General features: G+C 36.9%; 1 protein-coding gene across 2 annotated transcripts in view; it reads left to right on the top strand.

The window, feature by feature from the left end:
- Positions 1-24,903, top strand: part of PCSK5 (proprotein convertase subtilisin/kexin type 5) — a 230,532-nt gene that overhangs the window by 3,138 nt on the left and 202,491 nt on the right. For both annotated transcript variants that reach the window (XM_054652466.2, XM_054652467.2), the window contains exon 2: positions 21,074-21,178. In XM_054652466.2, coding sequence (XP_054508441.2) covers positions 21,074-21,178 — 105 coding nt within the window. The remainder of the gene's footprint in view (positions 1-21,073; positions 21,179-24,903) is intronic.

Genomic DNA, 24,903 nt, shown 5'->3' with positions numbered 1-24,903 from the left:
CAACAGCAAATTGCATGATTAGAGCTGCAGGAAACGGGGAAAGAGGGGTTCCAGGGGGCTTGTTTCCACTGACTATTCTGTTAATTTTGTGTTTGTGGAAAAATGGCATTGAAAGGTGAATAAAGTTGATCAGTGGAGACAAGATGGTAGACCCAGGAAGGCTCTGAATTGTAAATACTGGCTAACATCCCTTCTCCCAGATTTTGTTATTTAGTGCATTCCTGGTGACGGGAGGAATTTAACTTACTGTTTTTTGATGCTGGTGTGATTTGGAGAATATCCAGTTGAGTCTTGAAATACCTCTTCAGTAATTTTCATTGCCATAGCAAACCTGCAATGGCTTGCTAAATGACTGGACAAGTCAATCAGAAATAGATGGCAGAAGGGGCTGTTAAAAGAGGCCTTGAGATGACCTGCTGGTGAGCAATTGAGAACTCTTTCTCTCACAGTTTCTGGTAAACTTTTGTTGCTCTCAGACTTCTGTAGTCTTCGTGTCTTACTATGAAAACTCAAAGCTTTAGCTTCTCTATTCATTGAATAGAGGAATTGTCCATTATTTTTTAGGGAACACAGCACAACAGAGAACGAATCCTCTTTAACTCTATGTTTTTCCAGGCTACATGTTCTGTTTCCTGTTTCCTACAAATTGCTCTGACATACTTCTTGTTTATCTTGTATTTCCTGTATTATCAATGAGAGATATGTCTTCTGTGTTTTACTGGACTTTAAAATTATACAAACATGTAATATCAGGACTTAAATGCATAGAGTTGACTTCTTTCCCCCTTTTCCAATGTAGGTTTTTCTGACTTACCCTTGAAGTGCAATTAGTAGTTTCTCTAGCATGAAGAAGTGTTGCATAGTTCTTTTTGCAGAGGTCTTCTAAGTCCAGTGGTCTGGACTTGAGAGCCCTCTGGGACTGTGATAAGATAGACTAACATAAAGCAGCCAGGGAGTTGTTCTAAGTTCCACGCTGGAGGGAGCAATTTGGGCTATAGTGCATCCCCAGCACCTCTTTGCTGGCTTGTTTTCTATTTTGCAGTTGCTACACAAAGCAGACCTTACCTTAGGGCAAAGTATTTGTCACTGACATTCAGGAACATTTCTTTCACTGTTGGCAGCTGTCAAGGGTTAAACATACTGTCTGTGTAGCATTTTGTACAGTTGGTTTAAATATTGTGGCTATTTGCTGTCATCAGGTGCCAGGAGTTTCTTGTTCAGGCAGTGGATTTTCCTTTAAGGTTGAGGAGCACAGGAGAGAGAAACAGTTGGTATCCCAAAGGTGATGGAAGAATGGAAGAGATAAAGATATCTGTGGTTGCAACAAGGGAGAGAAATGCTGCAATAGTAAACTTCAGATCCTGTTCTTCCTTTCTTCTTTCTTAATTCTAGGTATGAGCTGAGGATGGGTGAGCACTTTCCTACATCACATCTTTTTTCTCCTGATAGTATTCGTCCAAGAATTTTACCTTTTTGATCTCTTCCAGAATTGAGTAGCCTATTCCCTGCTCTTTGCAAGTGACTGTCCACCCGATCCCTATAATTTTCTTCATACAAGGAATAGACACTATTAGCCAAAAGGCACGTAAGTGTGCTCAGCTTGAGCTGTGTCTCAGGAATCACAGTAAGATAAACAGATCTGGCTTTCTAAATAATGTAAATGCTGATATCACTTGCCAGTAAGTGTTTTGTGGTGCGTTTGTTTGTCTGTTTGTTTTAACTGGGAGTATTGTTTGAAGCCAGCAGATCACACAAAAGTTTAGTAAATAATATTTCAAACCTGTTCATTTCAAACCTGACATTCTTTTGATGTCACAGAGAAGATGTTGTGTCAATTGATAGAAAGAATGGGAGGAATGGCTGTTTTTCATTTTCCAAATCTGCTCCTGATGGAAGGCAGAAGTAAATTTTGCAAACTAAGTAGTTCAAATTGCAAGACAAGGAAGCAGTTAAGGAAAAAAGGAACTTAATTTGAGATAAAAAGCCTAAACTAAGGTGGTTGTCTTCAGCAAAGGAGTTTGCTACCAAAAGTCTCCACCACTTTACAAGGATGTCTCAAAAAAGCAAGATGATAGGCCTTTGTGTAAAGTTCAAGTATCTCATAATATAGATAGATAATAGAAGAACCATACCTCTTAAGAGCCTGTGTGCTCACAGTATTGCAACAGAGTATGCCTTACTAAAATTTAATAAGTTTAATGAAGTCCTGAGTACTAAGGATACAAGTATCAGGACAATGGTATTAAAAGAATTAAAGCTAGGTGTACTCTAAGTTGTATGCATATGCAGATATTTTTACATATCTGCATCTACAGATATGTAAAAATATACCAAGGAAAACAGAATTTTCTCTTATACATAGAAGGAAAAAAGTGCATTAAGGGGTGGTACAGAATAATCACTGGGAGATAACTATTTGGAAAATGTAAGTTTGGAAAAAATTTTTTTGCAAATGCTCATAATGCCACAGAACCAGTACACCTGAACATATTGTAGTCTACAAAGGGTATACCATGGCTATTTCTTCATATTTAGTGGTAGTTTTCTCGTTTCTGCAGTTAAAATGGGAGGGAGGAGGGAGAGAGAGCAGATCGTAGTTCTAGTAAATGTGAGCTTTTCATTAGGAGCTGGGTGAAGAAAAGGAATGCTTTCTGATCATGCATGCAATCTAGTAGCATTTGTGTGTTGTTATAAAATGAGGGAAGATGATAATCTTGTGTAACAGTATAGTGGTCAAACTACAAATTATGCGATGATTTTTTTATTTAAAGCCCTTAGGCAAGCACAAACTAAATTGTATTTTTAATAATACCAAGTAGTTGCAAGCCCAATTTACAAATGACAATGTTTGTGCAAACTTTCTCAATGAAAGTGCAGGAGTGGACCAGACTTAAATGAGTTAAATGGAAGAACTGGAAGAAATCTGTAAAATGTATTGATGTAAATCCATGGTGCATGATACCTCTGGTATGACAGCAGTCATGTCTGGTATGACAACCTCTGACTGACAATGGCTAAAGCTGTAGAAGTGAAGGGCGAGAGGGAAATCACTGCAGATCGGTTTGTCCACTGTAGTGCCTTTAAGGAAAACCAGCTATGCCCACATGTTTCCTGGCAGATATGTAACCTGTTTTTGAAGGTCTTCAGTAAGGAAGTTCCACAGTATCAATGAAGCTAGTGGTTTTAGTGATCTCTTATACTCTTTGCCCTGGTGAAGTCAAAACTGTATTAGTCTTTCTGGAATTCAAAGCTGGTGTTTCTTGTTTCTCTATGAATGTAAAGAGTAGCAACATCAGAAAAGTTGTAGCATTTCCCTCTTCCAGACTTTTATGTTTTCCATCCAAGTTCAGTCCTTTCCTTTGTTTTATGTCAGTGAGGCCTTTCACTGACCAGTCATGCTGTTTGACTCTAGTCTTTCTAAGATGATCCTCATATTGAGCAAGGAGCTGCCAGAGCATTACAGCTGAGTACAGCATAAGGATTCCTTCAGCTGTCCTCAGGAAAGCACTCCTATTTATGTAACCCATTATGGCATTTGTCTATCCTGTAGCCATATGACATTCTTGACAGAGTTCAGCCTGTGATCTGCTATGGTTCGCAGGTTGATTCTGCCAAAGTGCTAGCCCATTGTTCTCCAATCTGAATTTATTCAGTAGGTTGCTATTTATTAGGTGTAGTACTTTGCTTATGCCTTTGCTAAATGTTGTACTGCATTTCCAGACCATGTGTTACGGTGCCAGTTTGTTTTGAATTCTGTTCCTGCCCCTCAACATACTAGCATATAATCTCTGAGTCTTTATGTATCTTAGTAGGCGTCTTTTCTGTGCCAGTATTCAGGTCACTAGTCGAAATATTGACCAAAACAATTTCAAGAGGAATTCTAGCTGGTAATTGTTTGCTGCCCTGCTGTAATAAATAGATAAATCTTATGAAGTTTTGACCTACTGTTCCATAGTTTAATTCTGTGCCCTACTTCAGGAATTTGGTACTATTACTCAAGTAGTACTTGAAGATAGATATAGTTTTTATTTTGCAAAGTATCTACTCAAAATAAACATAAATAATATAATAAATATAAAAATCTGAAGAATATTGGATTGGACAGAATCATGAGTGATATGTACCTTAAGGTGTTCATAAGTAGATTTTTAACCCCAGTTGTAAAAGTGATTTCTTTTTCCCCCAACTTACAGACTAAATTTAGTCAACAGCCAGTGTTATGTATCTGCTCTTGTGCTTCATCTGTCTCTGTGACATTTTCAGGGTCAGCCTTTATTTTGCTTCTGTAGCTTCTGGTTTCCTATTAGGAGAGAGAAGATAGACCTCCCACTCCTACAGTCATCATAGTTGCTGTGATTTGATTGACATGTGTTTGCCTTGACCAGAAATTATGTCTTGCTTGTATACAACCACCGCACTCCTTTGTACTCTTTTGCCATAAATAATGCTTATTGTCAGGTAAGACATTTCCAGTGTCCTATTTTCTTGTTTTACAGCTATGTTCTGTGGTCTGTGATTGACCAGTATACCTTTTTCTTCTCCTCCAAATAATCAATTGGAAAATCAGCAAGTGGGGAAATACATGTCAACCATATCATGTGGTACTCTTTGTCACCTGCCAAACACAGGAAAAGATATGATCAAACAGAATCCCGCTTGCCAATGATACATACCTTAAGACAGTAAGTGTTTATTTGGCAACATACTGGGCTCAATTTGATTGATATTTCCAGAATGAAAAACTGTTTGGAATGAAATATTGGCAAGTCCAGCAGAGTATGAGAACTACAGAATGAAGTCCTGCCAGAACAGCTTGTTGTGGACATTCCTGTGTATTACAAGATGTTGCACAATGGAGGTGAGATTATAAAAAGCATGTTAATCAGGCAAGAGGAAATATACAGTTCTAAACAAATAAAGAAAGAAAAAATTGTATGCACAGACTCTTCCAAAGAGAAGAAACCTGATCCCAAGGGGGATGGCATGCTTTTTAATAAGGGATAGCCATCAGGCCCATCTTTGCTCAAGTTACTTTTTTTTTTCCTTTTTGGTTTTTTTTTTTCTTTTTAGGATGTTTCTGTGCCAGCAGGGAACAGGCATCACTTAGGTTTGTGTTCTGGGGTCAGATTGGAGTTAAGAGATGCTGCAAGTCACAGCTGAAATGTGTGCTATATATTTTATTCAAACTAGAACAAAACCAATAGGTTTTGTGTAAGAGTGCTTAGAAGGCAGTGTAGTGTTACAGAATAGTGCTGTGTCTCTAAAAGTCAATTAGAATTAGATAACTAGTTGTCCTTTTAGAAATATATAGTTTAATCAGTGGTAGCATGTAGTGATACTGAAATCAGCTTGAAAATAAACTTTCTAATACAATTTGAAGTGTTAGAATGCAGGCATTCTTTATTACAGTGCTGGACACCTTCAGAGGATTTTTCCTCCATTTCAGTGTGTGTTGTGAAACTTGACAACAAGGTCTTTATTCCATCATGGTCATACATATTCATTAGAATGTACTTCCTAGCTAATACATATGCTTTGCTTCTCCTAGAACAAATTTACAGGCCTCCACCCCTTACTAGAAGTCGTTTGATGGTCCTCGAGTGTTAAATAAAGGGGTCTCTGGTGGTTGTATTCACTGAGTGCCCCCAATATTGTAAACCTGGCCTGGAACTCCTCTGAGGGCATGTGCAGTTGGTTCTTGTAACTTTGCCACAAAACCTAGTAGGTTCCTTATTATCTTTTTATCCACTGGTTCAAGCTATGTCTAGCATCCTGTATGCCTACTTTTACATTCTTTTATCTAATTTGCTAGTTAGTCTTTAAGCTATATTTTGCAATTTCAAGGGAACTGAAAATTTCCATTCTCTGTGTTGTCTGTCAGTAGTTTCCCCTCTGGACAAACCCCGAGAATATTCCCTTTTAAGGAGCCTTTCTTTGTGGAACAAACACATGTCTTAAAAACAGACAGGAAAGAAAATGCATGCTGTGTTGCACCTTTAAAGTATGACATCTAGGGCATAGAGAAGTAGATCCTATAACATTTTGTTCACCTGAGCACCCTTATTGAAATAGCCGTAAAAGGATGGAAGGCCGATAGAAGATCTGTCTAGATGCCACTACCATAGGCATGGCCAGTGGTTTTATGTTACTGTCCTGTTCAAGGAAGAACAAAACAAGAATCCAGTGCTTCTCCCTAACACTGCCTTCAGCTGTTTTCAGATAAGGAGTCTGCCTGAACTGGATGTTGTTTCTGCATGCTTGGAAATCTGCAATGTTTGCTTTGTCCAGATTCTTGTTCAGTCTTTGAAATAAAATGAAACCTCTAGCATCCGCAATATTCTGTGGCAAGGATTTTCAAAGTTTGCTACTCTTGTAACAAACTCTTTGCTAACACTACTCTTTTGCTTGTTACTTACTAGCTTTGTTAGATGGCTACTTGATAGAGGTGGTGAAAGATGATTTTTGTCCACTCTTACACCATACTTGGTTTTTCAGACTTTGAATATTTTCCTCTAAATTATGTTGTATCTAGGCTGAAAGGTCTTAGTTTACTTTTTGTTATTCATCATAAAACTTCTGTTTTACCAAATTTTTGTCCTTTCTTCTTTTCCTACTTGGAAACTTTTTCAGATCTCCCTCTGAACAGAGGGAACTAGAGCTACATAGTATTTAATGTGAGAAAACCTTGCATTATTCTCATAATGCCATGTACTCTGCTTTATCCTTCATATGATAACTAATGTCTAGTATGTAATTTACTGTGGGGACTTCTACTGAGCTGAGTTCCTGTGGATTAGTCTGCCATAACCTTGAGATTGTCACTCTTTAATGGTACAGTACTGGGCAGCTCTGAACAGTTCTTTTTAGTGTGACATTCGTTTTGTACATAAGTTAATCTACTTTTGTCTGTACTGGATTTCATTTGATATTGTTGTCACTCAGTTTTGCAGGGTCTCTCTGGAGTTCATGCACAGTCAGCTGTTGCAGTTTTTACATCTGTCATGGCTGATTTCTACACCTCATTGCTCACTCTTTTTCCCATGCATATTTTTTGTAATGAAATAGTGTAGCTTCCAGAAGAGATTCTGCAGTTGAACACAACAGAACTCCATCTGGAACCTCCACTCATTGCAAGAAGCTAATTACTATTTAATAAAAAAATAACTAATTTCTCCTAAGCTTTGCTTTTAGGTTTTTTTTTTTTCATTGTTCTTTTGATTGCTTACTTCTGCGAAGACCTTTTGCAATGGGTTCTTAAATTCTTAAAACCTGTGGGCGAAAGATATTGTCAAAGACTTTTGGAAGTTCAACTAGAGTGTATCTATTTACCCATCTCTATCTATATGTTTGGCCTCTTTTAAGAACAGCAATAAATTTGTAGGGCACAATTTTCTTCTGTTTAACTATTTCCAAAGCAGTGACTTTCTACCCAAGTGTCCCTTAATTATCTTATTTCTTAGTTTCTATTCATTTTTCTAGTAGTGACTTGTAGCCTCATCTCACATCTCCTTTTAAAAGTTGACATCACATTTGTTACGCAGCTGTTCTGAAAAGTGAAAACTGTTTTTAAAATGAGATTTTCAATAACTTTAATTTACTGAGTGTTTTTATTCAGTTATTCCACCCATAATCTTTCAACATTGTGAACTGCAGAATGTCAACTATTGTATCTTGAGTAACTGAGCTGAGCTGAACAGAGGCAAACAAATCAATCAAACAGTAAACTTTGAAAAAAATCGGATCCTTTTGTGGATATGCTGTGCTCCAATGATCCAAGCATAAATTAGCAGCTTTAAGCTGGGGAAGTGCCCCTACCCCTCTTGGAAATTAGTAGACCCCTTCCCTGCAGGATTGGGCTGCAGCATAAGCTGTTTTTTCATGAGCAACTAAGCCTCATCTTGCACAACTGTCAGTTTTACCAATGGGGTGTAGAGTGAAACTAATGCAGATACATACAGAGTAGATGTATGTAAAAGCAGATTAACTTCTTTTGTTTGTTAAGTATTATACTCCATGAAGTATTCATGAAGTAGCAGTTTAATAAAGACTCAGTAGTCTCTTAGTAAGAACATTGAAAATGTTTTTGCATGTCCCCAAGTTAAATCAGTAAGGTTGACAGACTAGATGTATTCTGTCACCACCACACAACATGAGCTCCAGCCCTAGCTAGAATGGCAGTATTAATTGTGATATTCTGTACAGTTTTCTTCCTTGCTCCTTTGTAAACAAAACAATTTGCTTTCCATGAATTGAAAGCACAATATCAATAGGATTTTAGCCATACCTAATTGAAATAAAAGTTAACCCCTGGAGGATACATGTATGACAATATCTGTAATTGCTTTGACACTTCTGACATGTGCCCATCACCACATCCTGTCATTACTCCTTTCTGCCTGTCTGATCAGGCTGAATGTTTTCTTCAGCTTGGAGTAGTTTAGATTTCCATTGTCAGTGAACAACACACCCCTACCCACAGTCAGTTTTAGATCAGTGCATGATGAGGGTTGCCAACTGACAAATCATAAAACCATCTTCTCGAATTAACAGAGTTGCAGAGCTTTGTTTTCTACTAGAGTTAACTATTCTCTGACCCAAAAGGGCTCTGGACTCTGTTGGCATCAATAAATGGTTCTACCATTGCAACAGACTGCTCTTTTGGAAGTTTTCTTGTATATAACTGCCATTCCAATTGTGTGAAATTTGAGCAATTTCCATTTCTTGCATGGAAAATAGAAATATTAATCTGACAAACATTACTGCGCAGTGAGTAGTTCTAGTGGTGATTGAAATTTGTATAGTTATGCTGATGTTTCTTGTCTTGTAGGACTCTGACACAATATTTCAAAATAGAAATGAAAATCCATTTATAAAGAAAAATACATCATTTTATCCAATGCATTGCTGTCATTTTAGCTATCTTTCTCTTATTTCAGTAGTTTGGTATCAATATCAATGTATTAAATAAATGTAGAGTAGAAACTTTTATCCTTTCTCCAAGAAAAAACACTTTCAGGCATTCTCTCAACCCTGAGGTTGTAAGATTCAGCTTTCCAAATGACAAGATCACCAAGGAATGTACTTTATATGTGTGAAATAGAATCTGAGAGCTGTAAGTTGTTTATCATTATTTTTAGTAAATTTAGATGTTTTGTAATGAATCGAGTATCAGATCTCTTTGGCTTGTCTCTGTAGTGTGTAGTAATTTGGAAGCTTAAGTTAGTTCTTAGCTTAATGAGATTAACTACACTCAATCAAAAATATGGGCCTTGCTGGGGTCTAGGTTAAAAAAGGTTTAAGTGTAGTTACCATTAAATACAATAAAAGATTCCAGTGAATCCAGTGAAAGCTTAATTGAATCTTCTAGCATTTTTAAAAATGGTACAGCAGGAGAGACATGTATATCTGAATTAATATCATGTTTTGTATCACTTTTTTTGTCTGTTTATTTTATTATTGTGATTGCAAATAGCAACTTTACATGGAATATTTCAAGTCTGTGCTAGACATATGCTCTGCTAGAATAGAGTTTCTCGGTATTCTGTAATACTTCTCAAATCCTTACTAAATGTTACTTATGATTATGTAGCTGTTTTATTTCGTACTATATTTGAATGCTACATGGCACAAATATTTTATGGTCTCATTTACTCACTTGCTTGCTTTTTGTTTTGGTGTATCTTTAGATGCTGTCAAAGAGAATTTTTTGTTTGCTTACTATTAAACTGTTACATGAACAGGTGTTCCTCTAGTTGTCTTATCAAAGTCAATGGGCTCACATGTGGAGACATAAATAAAGAATACTGACAAACCTAACTTTTACACAAAAAAAACATATAAACTTTTTAAAGTATAAGCAATAACCAAGTAAAATAGGTGAATATGTCAGTAACCTGGCGTTCTGGACCAGTTGCATTCTTCTCTGTATTTGGTTAAACATGTTGTACAGAGTGGAAGATACCAGATTTTGCTGGAGTACAAAGCTGAGGAAGTTTGATCTAGGTTAACTGTATAAGAGAGTTGGATTTACTGCCTACACACCCCACTAGATGAACTTAACTCAGTCTTAGATATTCCCATGAGTCACTTCTTTATAACTCTTTGGTAAATTATATCGGTAATAGAAGAGGAAATTGCTTAAATCAAGTCTCATGAGAAAATCAGTTCAATGAAAACATTGTACTTCCTATGACCAGTAAGAGCTGAATTCAGGTTTGTAAGACAAAGTACAGCATGAAAAGGTTTATTGCTGGCAATATAAATGTTCGCTGTAAACAGTATGACTAGTGTAAGTCACCACATTAGTCATTTTGAATGGTATAAATTCCCTTGCTATTAATGTGCTTAGGAGTTTTATATTGATGTTTAAATAACTGGATGCAGATATAACAGTATTTCTACTGTTGTAGAAGAACTGCCTGGTTCTTAAATCTTTTACTCATACAAGTAACTCCATTAGGTTAGACTGCTCTTGATTTCTACCTCTGAAATTCATTAGTTTCAACAGTTAGTTTTGACTTGCAGTTTTGTAAGTGAGAAGGTACTGGATCCCATGGGACTGGGTAGATGTTTACAAGTTTCAGGACAGGGATGATGCCTGTGAAATATTTCAGAATCAAGATTTAAAAGGAAATGAATATGCACATTGTTTGTTGTGACAATTTTCTTGCAGTAGTTAAAAAAATAAAACCTGTTAACTAACCTTTATACTGTTCTCATGAATGAAGTAGCCTGGTCAGAACTTTGTCAAGCCTCATTCTTATGCTTTATTATAATTACATGTATGACAGCACAGGTGAAGAAACAAACATGTCTAGTAATGTATGGTATATGGCAGTTCTATTTGTTACTCCAACAAACATTCATGTCGCTGCATGAGTATGCATCCTCATTTTACATTTGTTTTGTGATGCAATATAAAATAGGATTGGAAGTCAATAAAATAGAGGCAAAGCTCACTTCAGTTAATGCAGTATATAATTTAGACATTTTAAATTACAGATTATTGAGTTAGGAAAGGGAAAAAAAAGATTTCAGAAGGCAGTGGCAGTTTAGTTGACTCTTCAAAATTAAAGGTTAAAGGTATTTGTTTCCTTTTTGATGGCTTCATCAAAATGATGACTGAGGTACTGAAACAAACATGACCATATTGCCTAACAGCTTCTTTGCAGATAAAAAATATGTTAATATGTTTGTTATGACTTGAACTTTCAAATGCATGATGATTGCATTGAAGTTGCTTTAAATACTGCAGAGGTTACTTTTGTTTGTTCAGCATAATAAAAATACAGTTTGTTTCACTCCTTTTTACTTGCAGAAGTAAAAACGTGGTGACTCACTGGGGTTCACAAAAAGGGGCATAAACTACCAGTTTATATTACGTTGGTTTTGTTGAAAAGAAATTATAGAAAAGATGAATGAGAATGAAGGAAATAATTTATTTCTTTTGAGCATTTTAATGAAAAATGTAATGTTGTCTGGAACTGCAAGCCCATGGTCACAGGTTTGCTGTGTAACATTGCATTACTTTATTTGACTGGGATGAGAGCTTCCCAGTTCCTGCAGTGCTCATGAGGCAAAGCTCACAGTTGCAGTTATTAATGCCTGTCATTACTGTACTTGACTTTTAACATTTCACATGACCAATGTGGAAATGGCTTTCTTCACCATCTCCCCCAGATGTTTTAGGCTCATATATCTGTTGGAGTCTACAATTCATAAAAACCCCTCTACCACTGTCTGTCCAATAATAAAGGACCCATGTTCATTAATTTTTAGCTATTTTTTGAACATTATTCTAATAGTCACAACCTGTTTATCAGTCCTAGAGAAGGGGTGGCTGAAACCCTTACCAACCTTCAAAGAAATTTTACAAGTACTGTAGTGACATTTTTTTCAGTTTAATGCTTGAACAATCAACACAGTGCCCAATATACCTTCAGCTTCTCTCTTTTTATTCATTCTTAACATCTCTGAGGCCATATCTGTATGCCCTCATCTATAGGGAAGTGTTCAAAGGGTACCAATACACAGCACAGCTCAGATATTGTCCTCCCATAAAGACTGATGCATGTTTTTCTCAGAGCTGAAGCTACAACAGAGAAAAGTAGGGGTCAAGCTCAAGCTCTAATTGTGTCATAACTTTTGCAAAGAATATGTATTTACTGAGGGCTCCTGTAACTGCAGCATGGAAGGCTTTGCTGCTCATCCACGTAGGACTCAAACATCATTTTCACAGTTTCTTTATTCAGGCAGCTTTTCCTTGGCTTTATTTACCTGATGGGTGTCTTTGGGATTTCTCTTTTTGTGATTTGGCTTCAATTTTGCTTTTTTACCTGCACTTTTAGAAGTAGCACCATTTTAATTAAATGTGATCAAAGCATTAATTTATTTTAAAAAAATCAGTTAATCTCTCCCACTTTTCAGAACTCAGTAAGGCAGAGTTCATAATTTCAATAACAATAGGATTTACACAAACATATAATCTAAAAAAAGTTGCTACAGTCCTGTTTGGAAGGATTCTTCCTCCTGCAATTAATAAATTTTAGTGTGATCTAGCATGTATTAGAATTAAGGCTATGATACAGTTTGAATTTATTCTTTCTAATACCTAAATTAATCTTACCTGCTGATTTGTACTAAAACTTGTTTGTGTTAGAAACTTTCTGGGTTTTTTAAATGATATAAAACACTTTATATTGCTATTTGGTTGTTAGGTTTTTTCTCTTTATTTTTCCAAGTAATTCCAAGTGCTAAATAAAGTTACCAAGAGAGCACTAAAGTACTGTAATTTCAAAAAGCAGAGTTTCATTTGACAATATTTGTTTTAAAATACAACTGTACAAAGTAACCTTTATTCAGAAAGTGTGATGTAGGAAGCTTTTTCCAATTCACCTCAACTTTTAAAAGTTATGGATCAGTTAGGAGTCTCAGAGGAAACATAATTCAGTTTATGTTGCTAAATCTATTTTATAATACATTTTTTATACAGCAATTCTCTATATGGAAAAATAGAACTTTGATTTTTAAAAATAGTTTAAAATAAATCTATCTAAGAATTTAGAATTCCACATTTAAATGTAGCTTTTAGTTTAAATTAAATTATATTTTAGAATTGAGACTATAAATTTGCTTAAGTTATATTCTGTAATGCAGTAGAAAGCCTGGAAAAGTAAAATGATGAGAAAAACTATTTTTATAGAGGTAATCCCAAATCAAATAGATCAACTATCTTGGTTTGAGACAATGGGCACTCTGAAATGAGTAACATACCCCTTGATTCCAACCAATCCCTTTCCACCAGTAAGGAACAAGATATGAGTAGATAGAAGTGAAAAAAAATGCCCCAAACCTGTTTAGTAACAGAATGCCAACAGGCCAAGGAAAAAAAAGTAAGTAACTTTTTGACAGCAAACTGATAAATCTCACAACCCCCAGTGAACAAAGAGAGGCCCCAGTGCTGGAAATGCCCTTTCACAAGACGTATCCAGCTGGAGGTGGCCACGTCTTGGCTGGAGGACAAGGTGAAGGTGATGTCACACCTCCATAGGCATGCTCCAGACAACCGCATCTTTCCCTCTGGAGCGGGAAGCCAACGACTTGAGCTGGCTTGACCAGCAGACCCCTGTGGGACTTGACCTAAGGCAGCTCAAAGCCAGCAAATGCAGCCTCTCCAAGATGTGCAAACCCCCCCCCAAAATTAAAAGAGAATCCAAAAAAGGAAGACAAAACCTTTGCCTGAGCAAAGACCAAACAGCCCACAAAGCATATACCACACAGCAAAGAACCGGAAATTGCCTCTGAGACAGGATTTAAAAAATGCCCATGACAGCGTTTCCAGGCACACACACAGCATACCTGCCTTGTGGAGTCTTACAGTAACAATTTTTGGGCATAACTGTTATGTTACTACAGTTACAATAACATAACTGTAAAAAATTCTAACTTTGATACTGAATTAGAATGATATCAAAAATTATAACCTACCTCAGAATATCGATGTGTTTTAATCCTACTAACAAATATGAAAATTAAAAGGCTGGAGTTTATTTTTCAATTGAAAGAATTAATGTGCTACTTTATTCTTAAAACAAAATACAGCAGCATGTAAGCAACAGCAGTGACAATATCTTGAAGAACATAAGGCTGAGCTACTTTATTTTAATGGCTGCTACTAATTTTAGGCATTAGCTATTTGAAAAGCCAAACTAGTTCCAGGCAAGTGCCCAGACAACATTTCTCCATTCAATTAACTGAAACATAAATGAAAAATACAAAATAAGGCTAAAATGGTGTATTTTAATTCAGTAAGGTGATGTGCTTTCCTCTCCATTTGAACTTGAATGAAACCAACTCATTCATTTGAATGAGAAGAAATGCCAGTAGTTAAATGGTAAAGTGTTGTGTTCCCACCAGGTTGAAGAGAAGCAGTGTGATTTACTTCTGTGGTATCGTGATGTTTCTGCTAAAATAGCCATGTGGTTTTTTTTAACTTCACTCTTTTACAGTTTTCTTTATTTTTCATATGCAGGTGGTTCAAAAGGGAATCTTAATTTTTCCATTTGAACTGTCCTGTCCTCCAGACTGAAGATTCAATAAACTGGGCTAGAAGTCCTGCTTAGAGTATAGCCTTTTTCCATCTAAGAGACTCAAAAAATTCTTCAGGAAGAAGGGGTGTATGTAAGACCAACCTGACTTGTTCAGAGTTTCACTGTTTAGGAGCAGCAACACTTTGCAGACATCATGTCAATTTAAAACAAACCTGAAGAAAAGGGCATATGGGAGGAGCAGATATGAACCTTGAGAACAAGGTTCCTTCCTCTATCATACAGAGGTATCTCCACAATATGGGCAGTTGAATTTCTGTTAGATAACCAATAAAAAAACCTTTAAATTTCATATTATGTTTGGGAGAGACAGAGCCCTCATCTCAGTCTGCAGCTCAGATTTCTGAGCAGCTCTGCTGCTGTCCTTATGGTGATTGGTCTTCCAGCCTCAGTGTGCTGGAGATCTGTCGGGGCAGACCCAACAGTGGGGTTTTGGAGAAAACAGCTGGAGACTGAGAAAGTGTGGTCACTACTGTAGTATCTTACAGTGAAAAAACCCTATCCTAGTCCCCCCAAACCTCCACTACACAGTTCTATTTCTTGCAATATAAGTTGAGTTTAGGTTACAGGTCTGGAATGAACATGACCTTACTAGGTATGGCTGCTTTAATTTGGGTGGATCAGTGAACAGCTAGCAGCTTCTGCAGAGCTTTTTTGCCTCTAAATGCTGAACCAGAATACTGGTTTTAAGATGCTTAAGACTTGCTTGTCTGGAGTGATTCAAGAAGGAAAGGGAGTGGCAGTTTTCTGCAGTATCATTGAACACTGTTACATGATAACGACAACGAGCCAACAGGGGTCAAAATTAAGGGCTATGAACTCTCCTTGTGAGATTTCAGATTTACATTTGAAGTGCATTTTTTGCCTAGTCTTGTTAGACCTCATAAGATCCCTACGGGCTCACTTTTCAAGCTTATCTTGGTCCCCCTTAATGGTAGCACATTTGTCTGCTGTGTCAGCTGCACCACTCAGTTTGGTGTCTTCCAGGCCATTCTGTCATCTGTTATTCTTTGTGTGCTGGTTTTACTAACAGGGAACTAAACTCCAAATATGCCACTTGCGCCCACCCCTTCTGATAATGGAGGGACAATAAGGAGAGATTATGTGATGAAAATAACAATTTACTAAAATCACAATAACCACAGCAGTATCAATAGTAGAAACTATTCAAAAAGAAGGGGGATTACCCACAAAAGAACATTCACCACCAGGAACAAAGAAAAACACTTCTCAAAGATACCACTAGGCGTGATCTCCAAACAAAGGCAATATGGTGAGGAGAGCTTCCACAGCATAGTGTTCTCTCCCACCCTTCCACCCAGCCCAAAAAGAGTGAAAAGCAGGGACAAAACAAGACCTGGAAGCTAGTTCATCTGGAAAAAGGAATTGTGCAGCTGCTGGCTAAGCTCAGTCCTCTGCACTTGCTTGAACTGCCACCTCCAACTCTGCTGCCTGGAGCTGTCCACCTCAACGCTGCAACTCCCATAGTAGAGCTACAGAGGAAAAATGAGAGGAGGGAAAAAAACAGGTGGGCAGCAGAAGAGACCAAGTTCACCATGGTTTAAGAGCATAGTCCACTCTGCTTTTGTGACCAAGGCAAGAGTGGTAAATTCCCAGTTTCTGGCCCTGGCTTTTTCCTGCCAAAGCTCTGCCCCCCAAGCATGATGTGGGTGGTATCAAATAAACAATGCTAAAAACTCCACCCCCTTTTCTCTTTAACTGGGACACTATGAAAATGTTTTAAATGTTGTCACATTATACAGAGTACACCAGAAATTATATTTTGGAGACAAATGAAAATGCTTCAATCAAAAAAAAGTGTAAAAGTTTGAAATAGAGTTGAAATGATTTTGTTAAAATGAGATGATAAGGGTAAACTTCATAAAATTTCTTCATCTCTCTTTTTGATATTTTCTTCTGCCAAGGACTTAAAAACTTCGGAAATTTTTTGCAGTTCTATAAAATGGGAAGTGTCATACCTTCATCTCCCTGTGAAATATGATCCTGTGCCTATTTATAATGATTTATATTCTCTGCACAGGGGTAGCTGATGTGTGCTTCTTTGGCTCTTTTAGTATCTTACTGAGTTCAGAATTATATCTGTACCTGATCTGTCTTCCTTTCCAAATCCATTTAGGAGCAAATTCATTAAAGTCCAGGAGAAACAGGGAATCTTACAGTATGTCATCCAATTCACTAAATCAGTAGCATTTTGTTTACTACTCAGCCCTCTGGGAGAAGAGCACTTTGCACCTAGATGTTTAGAAGATTTGCCTCTTAAAAAAAAAAATTGTTTACTGGGTACGAAGCATCTCTTAGGTTTTTGCCCAGTAGCTGGAATGACTTCCCTACTCTTGTTCAGCTACATAGAAGTTTCAGTCAGTTTAGTTTCAGAGCTTAGTCAGATAGATCAGTTTGGTGACCATATAACATGAATAAATAAAAAAAGTATGTTTAGTCAGATAGATCAGTTTGGTGACCATATAACATGAATAAATAAAAAAAGTATGTTTAGTTCTACTATAAACATAGTACAACTAAAGTGTATGTATAGGTCTGTTGAAAATGTTTATCTACAAAGACTACTTCTAAATATATTAGGACTTCTTTACACCCACTGTCCATTCTTTTTCCTTTGGCCAGGCAATATTTCCCTATTTATTTTTTGAAGAAATCATGCCTCTGTGTAAAAAAAAAGGAGAGTATTAGGATTTCTCAAGGATATATCAGTGAAACTGCCAGCAGTCTGTAGCAGTAGTAAAGTAGTTAGCTCTGATGTTTCTGTCTTCAGACTCATTTTCTCTGAGAATGCCTCTAGGACCTGGGAGTGAAAAGTATAAAAAACAATTTAACAAGAACATACACAATGAGAAGTTTTATTGTGCTGTAGTTACATGGTTTAATTCTTCTTCCTAGTGGTCCAAGGAATTGGAAGGTCTAAGTAAATTCCCATTAAGGTAAGAGAAGGCAAAAATGCTTTTAGTAATGCTGGTGTTACTTTGCTGTGAAAGGCACTGGCACTTAGTGATTATGAATTTAATTACACTTAAAAGATTTGGGCTTGTTTTAATTCCTTGTCAATTGCGAACTAAAGCTGTAGGTCTCACAATTCTAAATGATCACTATTATTATCAGAAAACCAATGGTGTTTGGAAGACATTGCATTGCAATTACCATACATAATTCCAAGGCCTTAATTCTGTCTTCTCAGCCCAAGTTCTCAGAGGGAGTAGATCTGAACAAGGATTACAAAGCCTCATGCTGTCCCCCTTGGGATGGAAGCATGCAGATGCCTGCAGTATGTTCCATGAATGGCTAGTTCTGCTAAACTGTAGAACCTCCAGGAGTACAGTTAAATAAATTTAGGTAATCTCCTAAATTTATTGGTTTGGATGCCCTCAGAGTGGTGAGCTAGAGTTAATCTTCAGTAAGTAACTAAATAAATAAACACCTTAAACTAGTGCAAGACAAAACACTGAGGGCTGGATGATATTGAGACCTTGTAGCACAAAACAGGATGGATGCTTATTTTTGTTGTAATATGGCCTTTCTGTTTAAACAGTTCTGTGAAGTTGTAAAATCCAGTTGCCTGTCTGAGCTGAGTCTGTTCAGTAACGTGTGCCTTAGTAGACACACACACAAAGTAGTGGGTTTCTAATGCACTCTGAAGGCAGCCAGGTCTATAAAAGTTCAGTTACCTTTATAGGTTACTGGTGGGGTGAGTATGCACTTTACAGGTCTCTGAAGACTTACAAAGCAAGACTAGCATCACTTCAATCTTAGCTAGCACTAGCACTTCAATCTTATTTGAGACTAATGATAAGTCCAGGAAACATCCAGAAAGTAACTGATTACATCCCTCTGTCTCAGGGAAGCATGCCATCACTTGCACTTGCACTAAGCTTGGCACCAAATTTCAGTGATTGTTATAAATAATAGAGATGTAGAAAGAGTGCAACAGTACCATGATGCTACTGGACTGTGCTACAGGCTTTTAAAATCAGAATAAACTTTAGTTGCTGCAGTCAAAAGTAATGGAGTAGAACAGAGTAGAAGAGAATAGAATAGGATAGAATAGAATTGGAAGGGATCTACAGTGCTCATCTAGTTGACAAATTCAGGGCTGACCAACAGTTCCAGCACATTATTAAGGGCATTGTCCAAATGCCTCATAAATACTGAGAGGCTTGGGGCATTCACAGCCTCCCCAAAAAGCCTGTTTGACTATGCTCTTGGTAAAGAAAGTTCAGTGTGAACCTCCTTTGATGCCATTCTGAACCATTCTGACACATCCCTGAATCCTAGTGGGAAGAGATCAACAGCTTCATCTCCTTTTCCCCTCCTCAGGAAGCTGTAGAGAGCAATGAGGTTACACCTCAGCCTTCTATTCTCCAAGCCCAAGTGCTCAGCCCCACTTCACAAGCTATGCCTTCCATGCTATTTGCCAGCTTTGTTGACCTCCTCTGGATGTATTCAAGGACTTTTACATCCTTCTTAAATTGTGGGATCCAGACCTGCAGTGAGTACTCTAAATGAGCCTTACCAAAGCTGAGTATGATGAGATAACCACCTCCTTTCTCTGGCTGGTTATGCAGTATTTGGGGTACTCCAGGATGCAGTTTGGCCTCATGGTTGCCCTCATACATGGCTGACTCACACTTAGCTTCATGTCAGCCGGCACCCACAGGTTGCTGTCTGCAGGGCTGTGCTCCGGCCACTTCACTCCCATTTTACGCTTGTCCTGGTTACTTAATCCCCAGTGCAGAATCCAGCATTTTAGCTTTAAATTTCATCCCATTAATCATAGCTCTGATCTATCCAGATGCATCTGCCGGGCCTTTAGTCTCTCAAGAGGATCAACAGCAGCTCCCAGTTTGGTATCATCAGCAAACATGCTAATGGAGCATTTAAATCCTATATCCAGATTGTTGTTAAATATATTGAACAGAGCTGGTCCTAGGACTGAGCCCTGAGGAATAGGACTGTTGACTGGCCACCAGCCAGATGTAACCCAGTTCGCTACAACTGAGCTCACTTGTGTTGTGGAGGTGTGCCAGTTCAGCTGGAATTGCCTTTCAGAGAGAAGGCAGCATGAAAATTACTCTACTACTGATATACTCACTAGTCTTAGACAAACCTATTCCTATTTAATTTATGATAAACTAAATTGTTTTAACAGAATGTTTTGGTATTTTTGTTACACTAGACATAAGCTACTCTTCCAAAATAAAGATATTGATGGACTACCCACACAGACTGGTATTTATAGCCTAGATCCAGTTTTCCCTGTTAAGTGAATGAATTTAAATTTTTGCTTTTGTCTGTCAATATCAGTGTTTTATTTGTAGTCTACTTTCAAATTTTCCCAAGATTTTTGTTTTCTAATATTCTAAATATTCTTGGAATTTGTGAGTGACTTACTTCCAGTTCTCTTTAAGTCTTTACTGCTGAGCTCTCAAGTTTCCTGCGTGTGTATTCTTATGGATGCAAATTAAGAAATCTGAAGGGTTTTTTAAGGTGAAAGTTTTCAAATGTTGCTCCATCCTCTTTGGTGATATCATTTAGCTCTATTTGGAAAGCCAAGCCTGTTTCATGAGATCACTTTGAGTTTTAACTTGAAATGAGAAAAAACTTTTTTTGCTCATCATTGAGGAACTTGAAACTAAATTATGAAGTATCTTACAAGATTTGCAGTGTGCTAGTAGGTAAAATTCCAAATGAGCTGGAGGGGCATTCTCCCAAAGACGAGGAGACTGTATATTTGTAGGTGAGTGAAACTGAAGTTTCAAGTTAAAAATGAAAAATGAAAGCAGACATATTGATGACTCTGGAAAAGAAGATTTATTTTTCAAATTGTGAACGCCATGTCATTTCACCATTTATATTTCTATTGTGTACTGAAGGGATGAGCAAGAAGCATTTTTATTGCACCATTTGAAATTTGCATATTATCCTATGAAGTTACCATTTCCATCTTTCTTTCTTGTACTTTTTGCTCTCATTTGATAGAACAGGAAAACTATTCCTGTTGTATAGTCCAATGCTGTGAATGTCCTTTTTGTAGTTTAATTATATAAGTTACCAGTGTGTTTTATAGTACATGTCCTTAAGCAAACTAAATGGAAAAAAAAATTTAATGATTTTTATACTTGCTGTTTGAGGACAAGTTTGGATATAGATTGATATAGAATTACCTGAAGTACTGCATATAAATTAAACATTAAAAAGGTAGATATAGCCAGACTAAGCAGCTCAGTTATAATCTTTGGTTATGCAGTTACTGCCTCAAGGATACTTCATCTACTTCATATCATATGTCCTTCTTTTGAAAGATGATCAGTGGGTTCAAGTAACATTTCAGCTCAGAGGAAATTGCATAATTTATAGACTTTCCAAAATGAAAAACAGGAAACCAGTTTCATTAAATTAAGTCTTCCACTCCTTTTTTTTCTTTTGTGCTCTTACAGATTGGAACATTGAAGGACTACTACCACTTCTACCATAGTAAAACAATTAAAAGGTCAGTTCTCTCAAGTAGAGGTACCCACAGCTTCATTTCAATGGAACCAAAGGTAAGAAAATCCATGCATGTGTCTGAGGAAAAAGCCTTTGCATTTTTTATATGAAATACTATACCAGAGGACATTCACCTGAATGGCATATAGCATTACAAGAATTACCCTATCTGTTTTCTAAGGTTCTACTTCTCATTAAAACAAAGTGAAGAAGATACCATGCTATTAAGTATATGCTATTCTTGGAACAGAAAGTGCACGATTGTTCCTAGATGAGTACTTGAATTTTGATAATGCACTAATTACTGTGCTTCTCTGCAAAACCACACACGTAAGATCTGTGTCTTCAGATTTCTTCTGTGAAGCAACCAGCTTTAAAAATAAAAATGGGCAATGTGGGATGGTACACTGTTCAGAGGAAAGTTTCTCTTGCTTTTTTTCTTGTCTTCTTCTGGACGTGGTCTACAACGGATTAAAAATAGTACTCTTTTCAGTGGTCCTTTTGGTAGTTTAACTGATCATAATTTTAAGATCTGCATGAAAAATGGTGCCATTTTTTGTAGCATACACTATAATAGGTAGCTGTCAACACAATTTAATTACTGGTTTATAGTTAAATAGAATATCTTCATGTATCCTACCCACAACACACTTTTGTTTGAATTCTTTAATTTCAGTGATTAGTAGCTTATTCACTGACTGCAGAATTGTATTGCCTCTGGTTTTCTTTTAGAAAAAAATTTTGGTGAGGATCCCATTAGCTTTTTTATGCTGTTCATGCAATGAAGTCTTGCCAACAAGCCCCCAGGCCCCTGGTGTGGTAATAACAGAGTCAAGCTTTTTTAAATTATTGGATGATGAATGTTCTCTGTGAAGGGTTTGTCAGGTTTTACTCAACAAATCATTTATGAGAAGTAAAAGTTACTGGTGAAAGAGTTTGAGCACTGTACAAATTGAGCATCATAGAGGAATACTTCGGCCATCTGGAAAACTGTGTTTAGGTCTGAAGTTCCTCTTGAGGATGGGACAATACTAGGAATGTACACAAAAAAAAACTGTGCTCAATCCTCTGTTGATAGGCCTGAACTGCTTAACCCTTTGAGAGCACCAGCAGCTCTGCTGAGCAGTGTATACTGAGGGTTAGTATAAAAGTGGCCAGGACCCAAATCTCCATTCCCATGAGTACTGAGACCCACCACTCAAACAGCAAGCATGTAGAATAGGTAAAAATGCAAAAGGAAGGGTAGGTGTTCACATCTGCATCAGTCCATGCTCTTTCCATATGCACGAAGGTGGAGCAATTAACACACCAATGCAGAAGTTTGCATGCATGTACCACCATAAACTATGATGTTACACCCAGCTTCCAGATACCCCATCTGCACCTCTGGCAGGCAGTCCAGAATACTTTGGCTAGAATAGTGAGAGACTCTGAGGCAGAATACAGCAGAAAATCAAAATGATCGTTTATTTATTATGCTGTTTAGGTCTTGTCTCCAATATGTGCTGCTTTTGGTATAGACTTTCTAAATTCCGGAACCATTACGTATCACTTCAATATTGAGAAGTTCTAGTGAGGGTTGTACAAGGTACCCAACCCTGTTTATGATTCTGTACCCAAAGAGAAGCTGATGTTCTAATACCTAGATCTGGCAAGAAGTGTTTGTATGATTCACTTTGTGACTGCTTCACTGAACCTAGGTTTGGGAACTCTTATGTGGCTGCAGACAGGTCAGTAAATGGACATGTATTTGTAGCATAAAGAGAACTTTGTCCTCAGTGTGTATAACATTTAATGATTATTAAAGCAGACTGGCAAGTTAATTATTCTATATAAGCTAGTTCTTTTAAAACAAAAGGTTTAATATTGTGTATAAGGCACATTGCATTGGTGTGAGAATTTGCAAGTACTGCACACTACTGTGTTTATGAGTGTAATGGTATCTAATGCCAATATTTGCTGCAGATTAGTCAGCATGGGTATTTGGAAACAAAGAAACACTGAGGTTGATTTATTTTCCAAATAATTTAATGGTAATTAACTTAATGCTGAAAAAGCTCTCCCTTTTACATGCACGTGGAATTAGCCTGTTCTGTGTTGCTTCAAACATGGATCACTAATTTATTCCTTTACAAAATTTTTAAGGATGGAATTCTGATTGAATTGCCATTTGTTATGTAAATAGCCTCCATATAATGGAAAAAATGATGAATTTTGGTATTTCTGAATTATTTTAATGGATAGTGTTTGATTTCATTGTGTGAATGCACAATGAAAGATGTAGAACTAATAGAAAATCTTGTTATTGTGGATTTAAATTAATGAATTGTTTTGAAAATCTTTTGTTTGATTTTTTTCTTCTGGAAAAGCCTCTTGACACTGTTATAAACAATATGAATAGATGCAACAAGGAACATAATAACTGGGTGTGGCACTTAGTGCTGTGGCCTAGTTGACAAGATGGGGGTTGATCAAAGGTTGGACTTTGAGGTATTTATCAGCCTTTTGTGATTCTGTGATAAACTGAAGACGTGGGTTGCACATTTTTACACTTTCCCCAGCGTTAGCCTGTATTAACCTCATATCATCTGTATTTAGATGAAAAGGTAAAGGATATACAGTATAACACAGTATTGTCAATTGTCATCCACATATTTATGTAGCAGTGCTACATGTTGTCATTTAGCAAAGAAAAAGATTAAACAGTTTTAGGAAAAGATGCATGAGAAAGGCTGTAATTTCCTTAACATAGATTGTAATGGAGAAAATTTGAAACATAGCTTTATTTGCATTATCTTTCTCAGCCAGTGAATAGTTATGTGGTGTTTTGCATGTCCTAATGGGAAAACACAGAAGTGGAAGAAGTCTGTGGATTTAAAGGAGAGACCAAAGCCAACTGAATGAAATCTATTAACAGAGGTTTCTGGTCTCTCCAGCCGATGTGCTGTTTGTGGTTGGCTTTTGGCAAGGGTCAATGAGAGCACCACACCATGAATCAAAAGCTTTTTTTAGCTTCATAGTTTGCTCTGCAAAGTTATTTTGGTGATCCCACTATGCATGAAACAATAGGAGTAGGAGCAAAAAATAAGTGGGAAGATGTACAGAATGAGTCCATAGTTGAAAGGTATCAGGAAGCTCTAATTAGCTATTAAATAGTTGAGTGTATTGATGGTAGACAATCTGCTGAAACCAGACTATTACAGCATTTCTAGGGCTGAGAAGAAAGAACTGAGGCATGCCTCTGGGTTTGCTGCAGTAGTGAAATCAAGAATCACAAAGTGGGAAACATTTTAAGTGAAGATTGAAACTGCAGTCTGAAGGCCAGACTTTTCATCAATAAAAACAATAAGGGAAACCAGGTGGAGCTTTTCTATTAGTAAAGAGATTGCAACTCCAATGAAATGTAAGAGTTGAAGTGTCTATGCATGACAATGGTACATGTAAATTAAATGGACGGCACAACTGGAATTTTTATTTTATTTATCTTTTTATTTTGAACTGATACATAAAATAAAGAATTTTTAGTGAAGAACCATGATAATCAAATTTGTGATTCATATGGTAAAAAAAATCCCACAAAATAAGTGGCATAAATAATCCTAGAAGATGACTGTTCTTAAGGTAATAGAGGGCAGATAAAAGATTGATAATATACTCAAATAGATGTACTAAAGTTTGTTCTGTTTTTCTCATGAGGTCCCCAGAGTCTCCCATCACAACAGAGATCTGAAAAAGACATCTGGCCCACAGTAATGCTAAAAACCATGCAATGAATAATTTG

Source organism: Agelaius phoeniceus, chromosome Z (genome assembly GCF_051311805.1).
Source record: "Agelaius phoeniceus isolate bAgePho1 chromosome Z, bAgePho1.hap1, whole genome shotgun sequence".
Taxonomy (NCBI): Eukaryota; Metazoa; Chordata; class Aves; order Passeriformes; family Icteridae; genus Agelaius; species Agelaius phoeniceus.
Note: the sequence above shows the minus strand (reverse complement) of the source record. Positions and strands in the feature narration are given on the sequence as shown.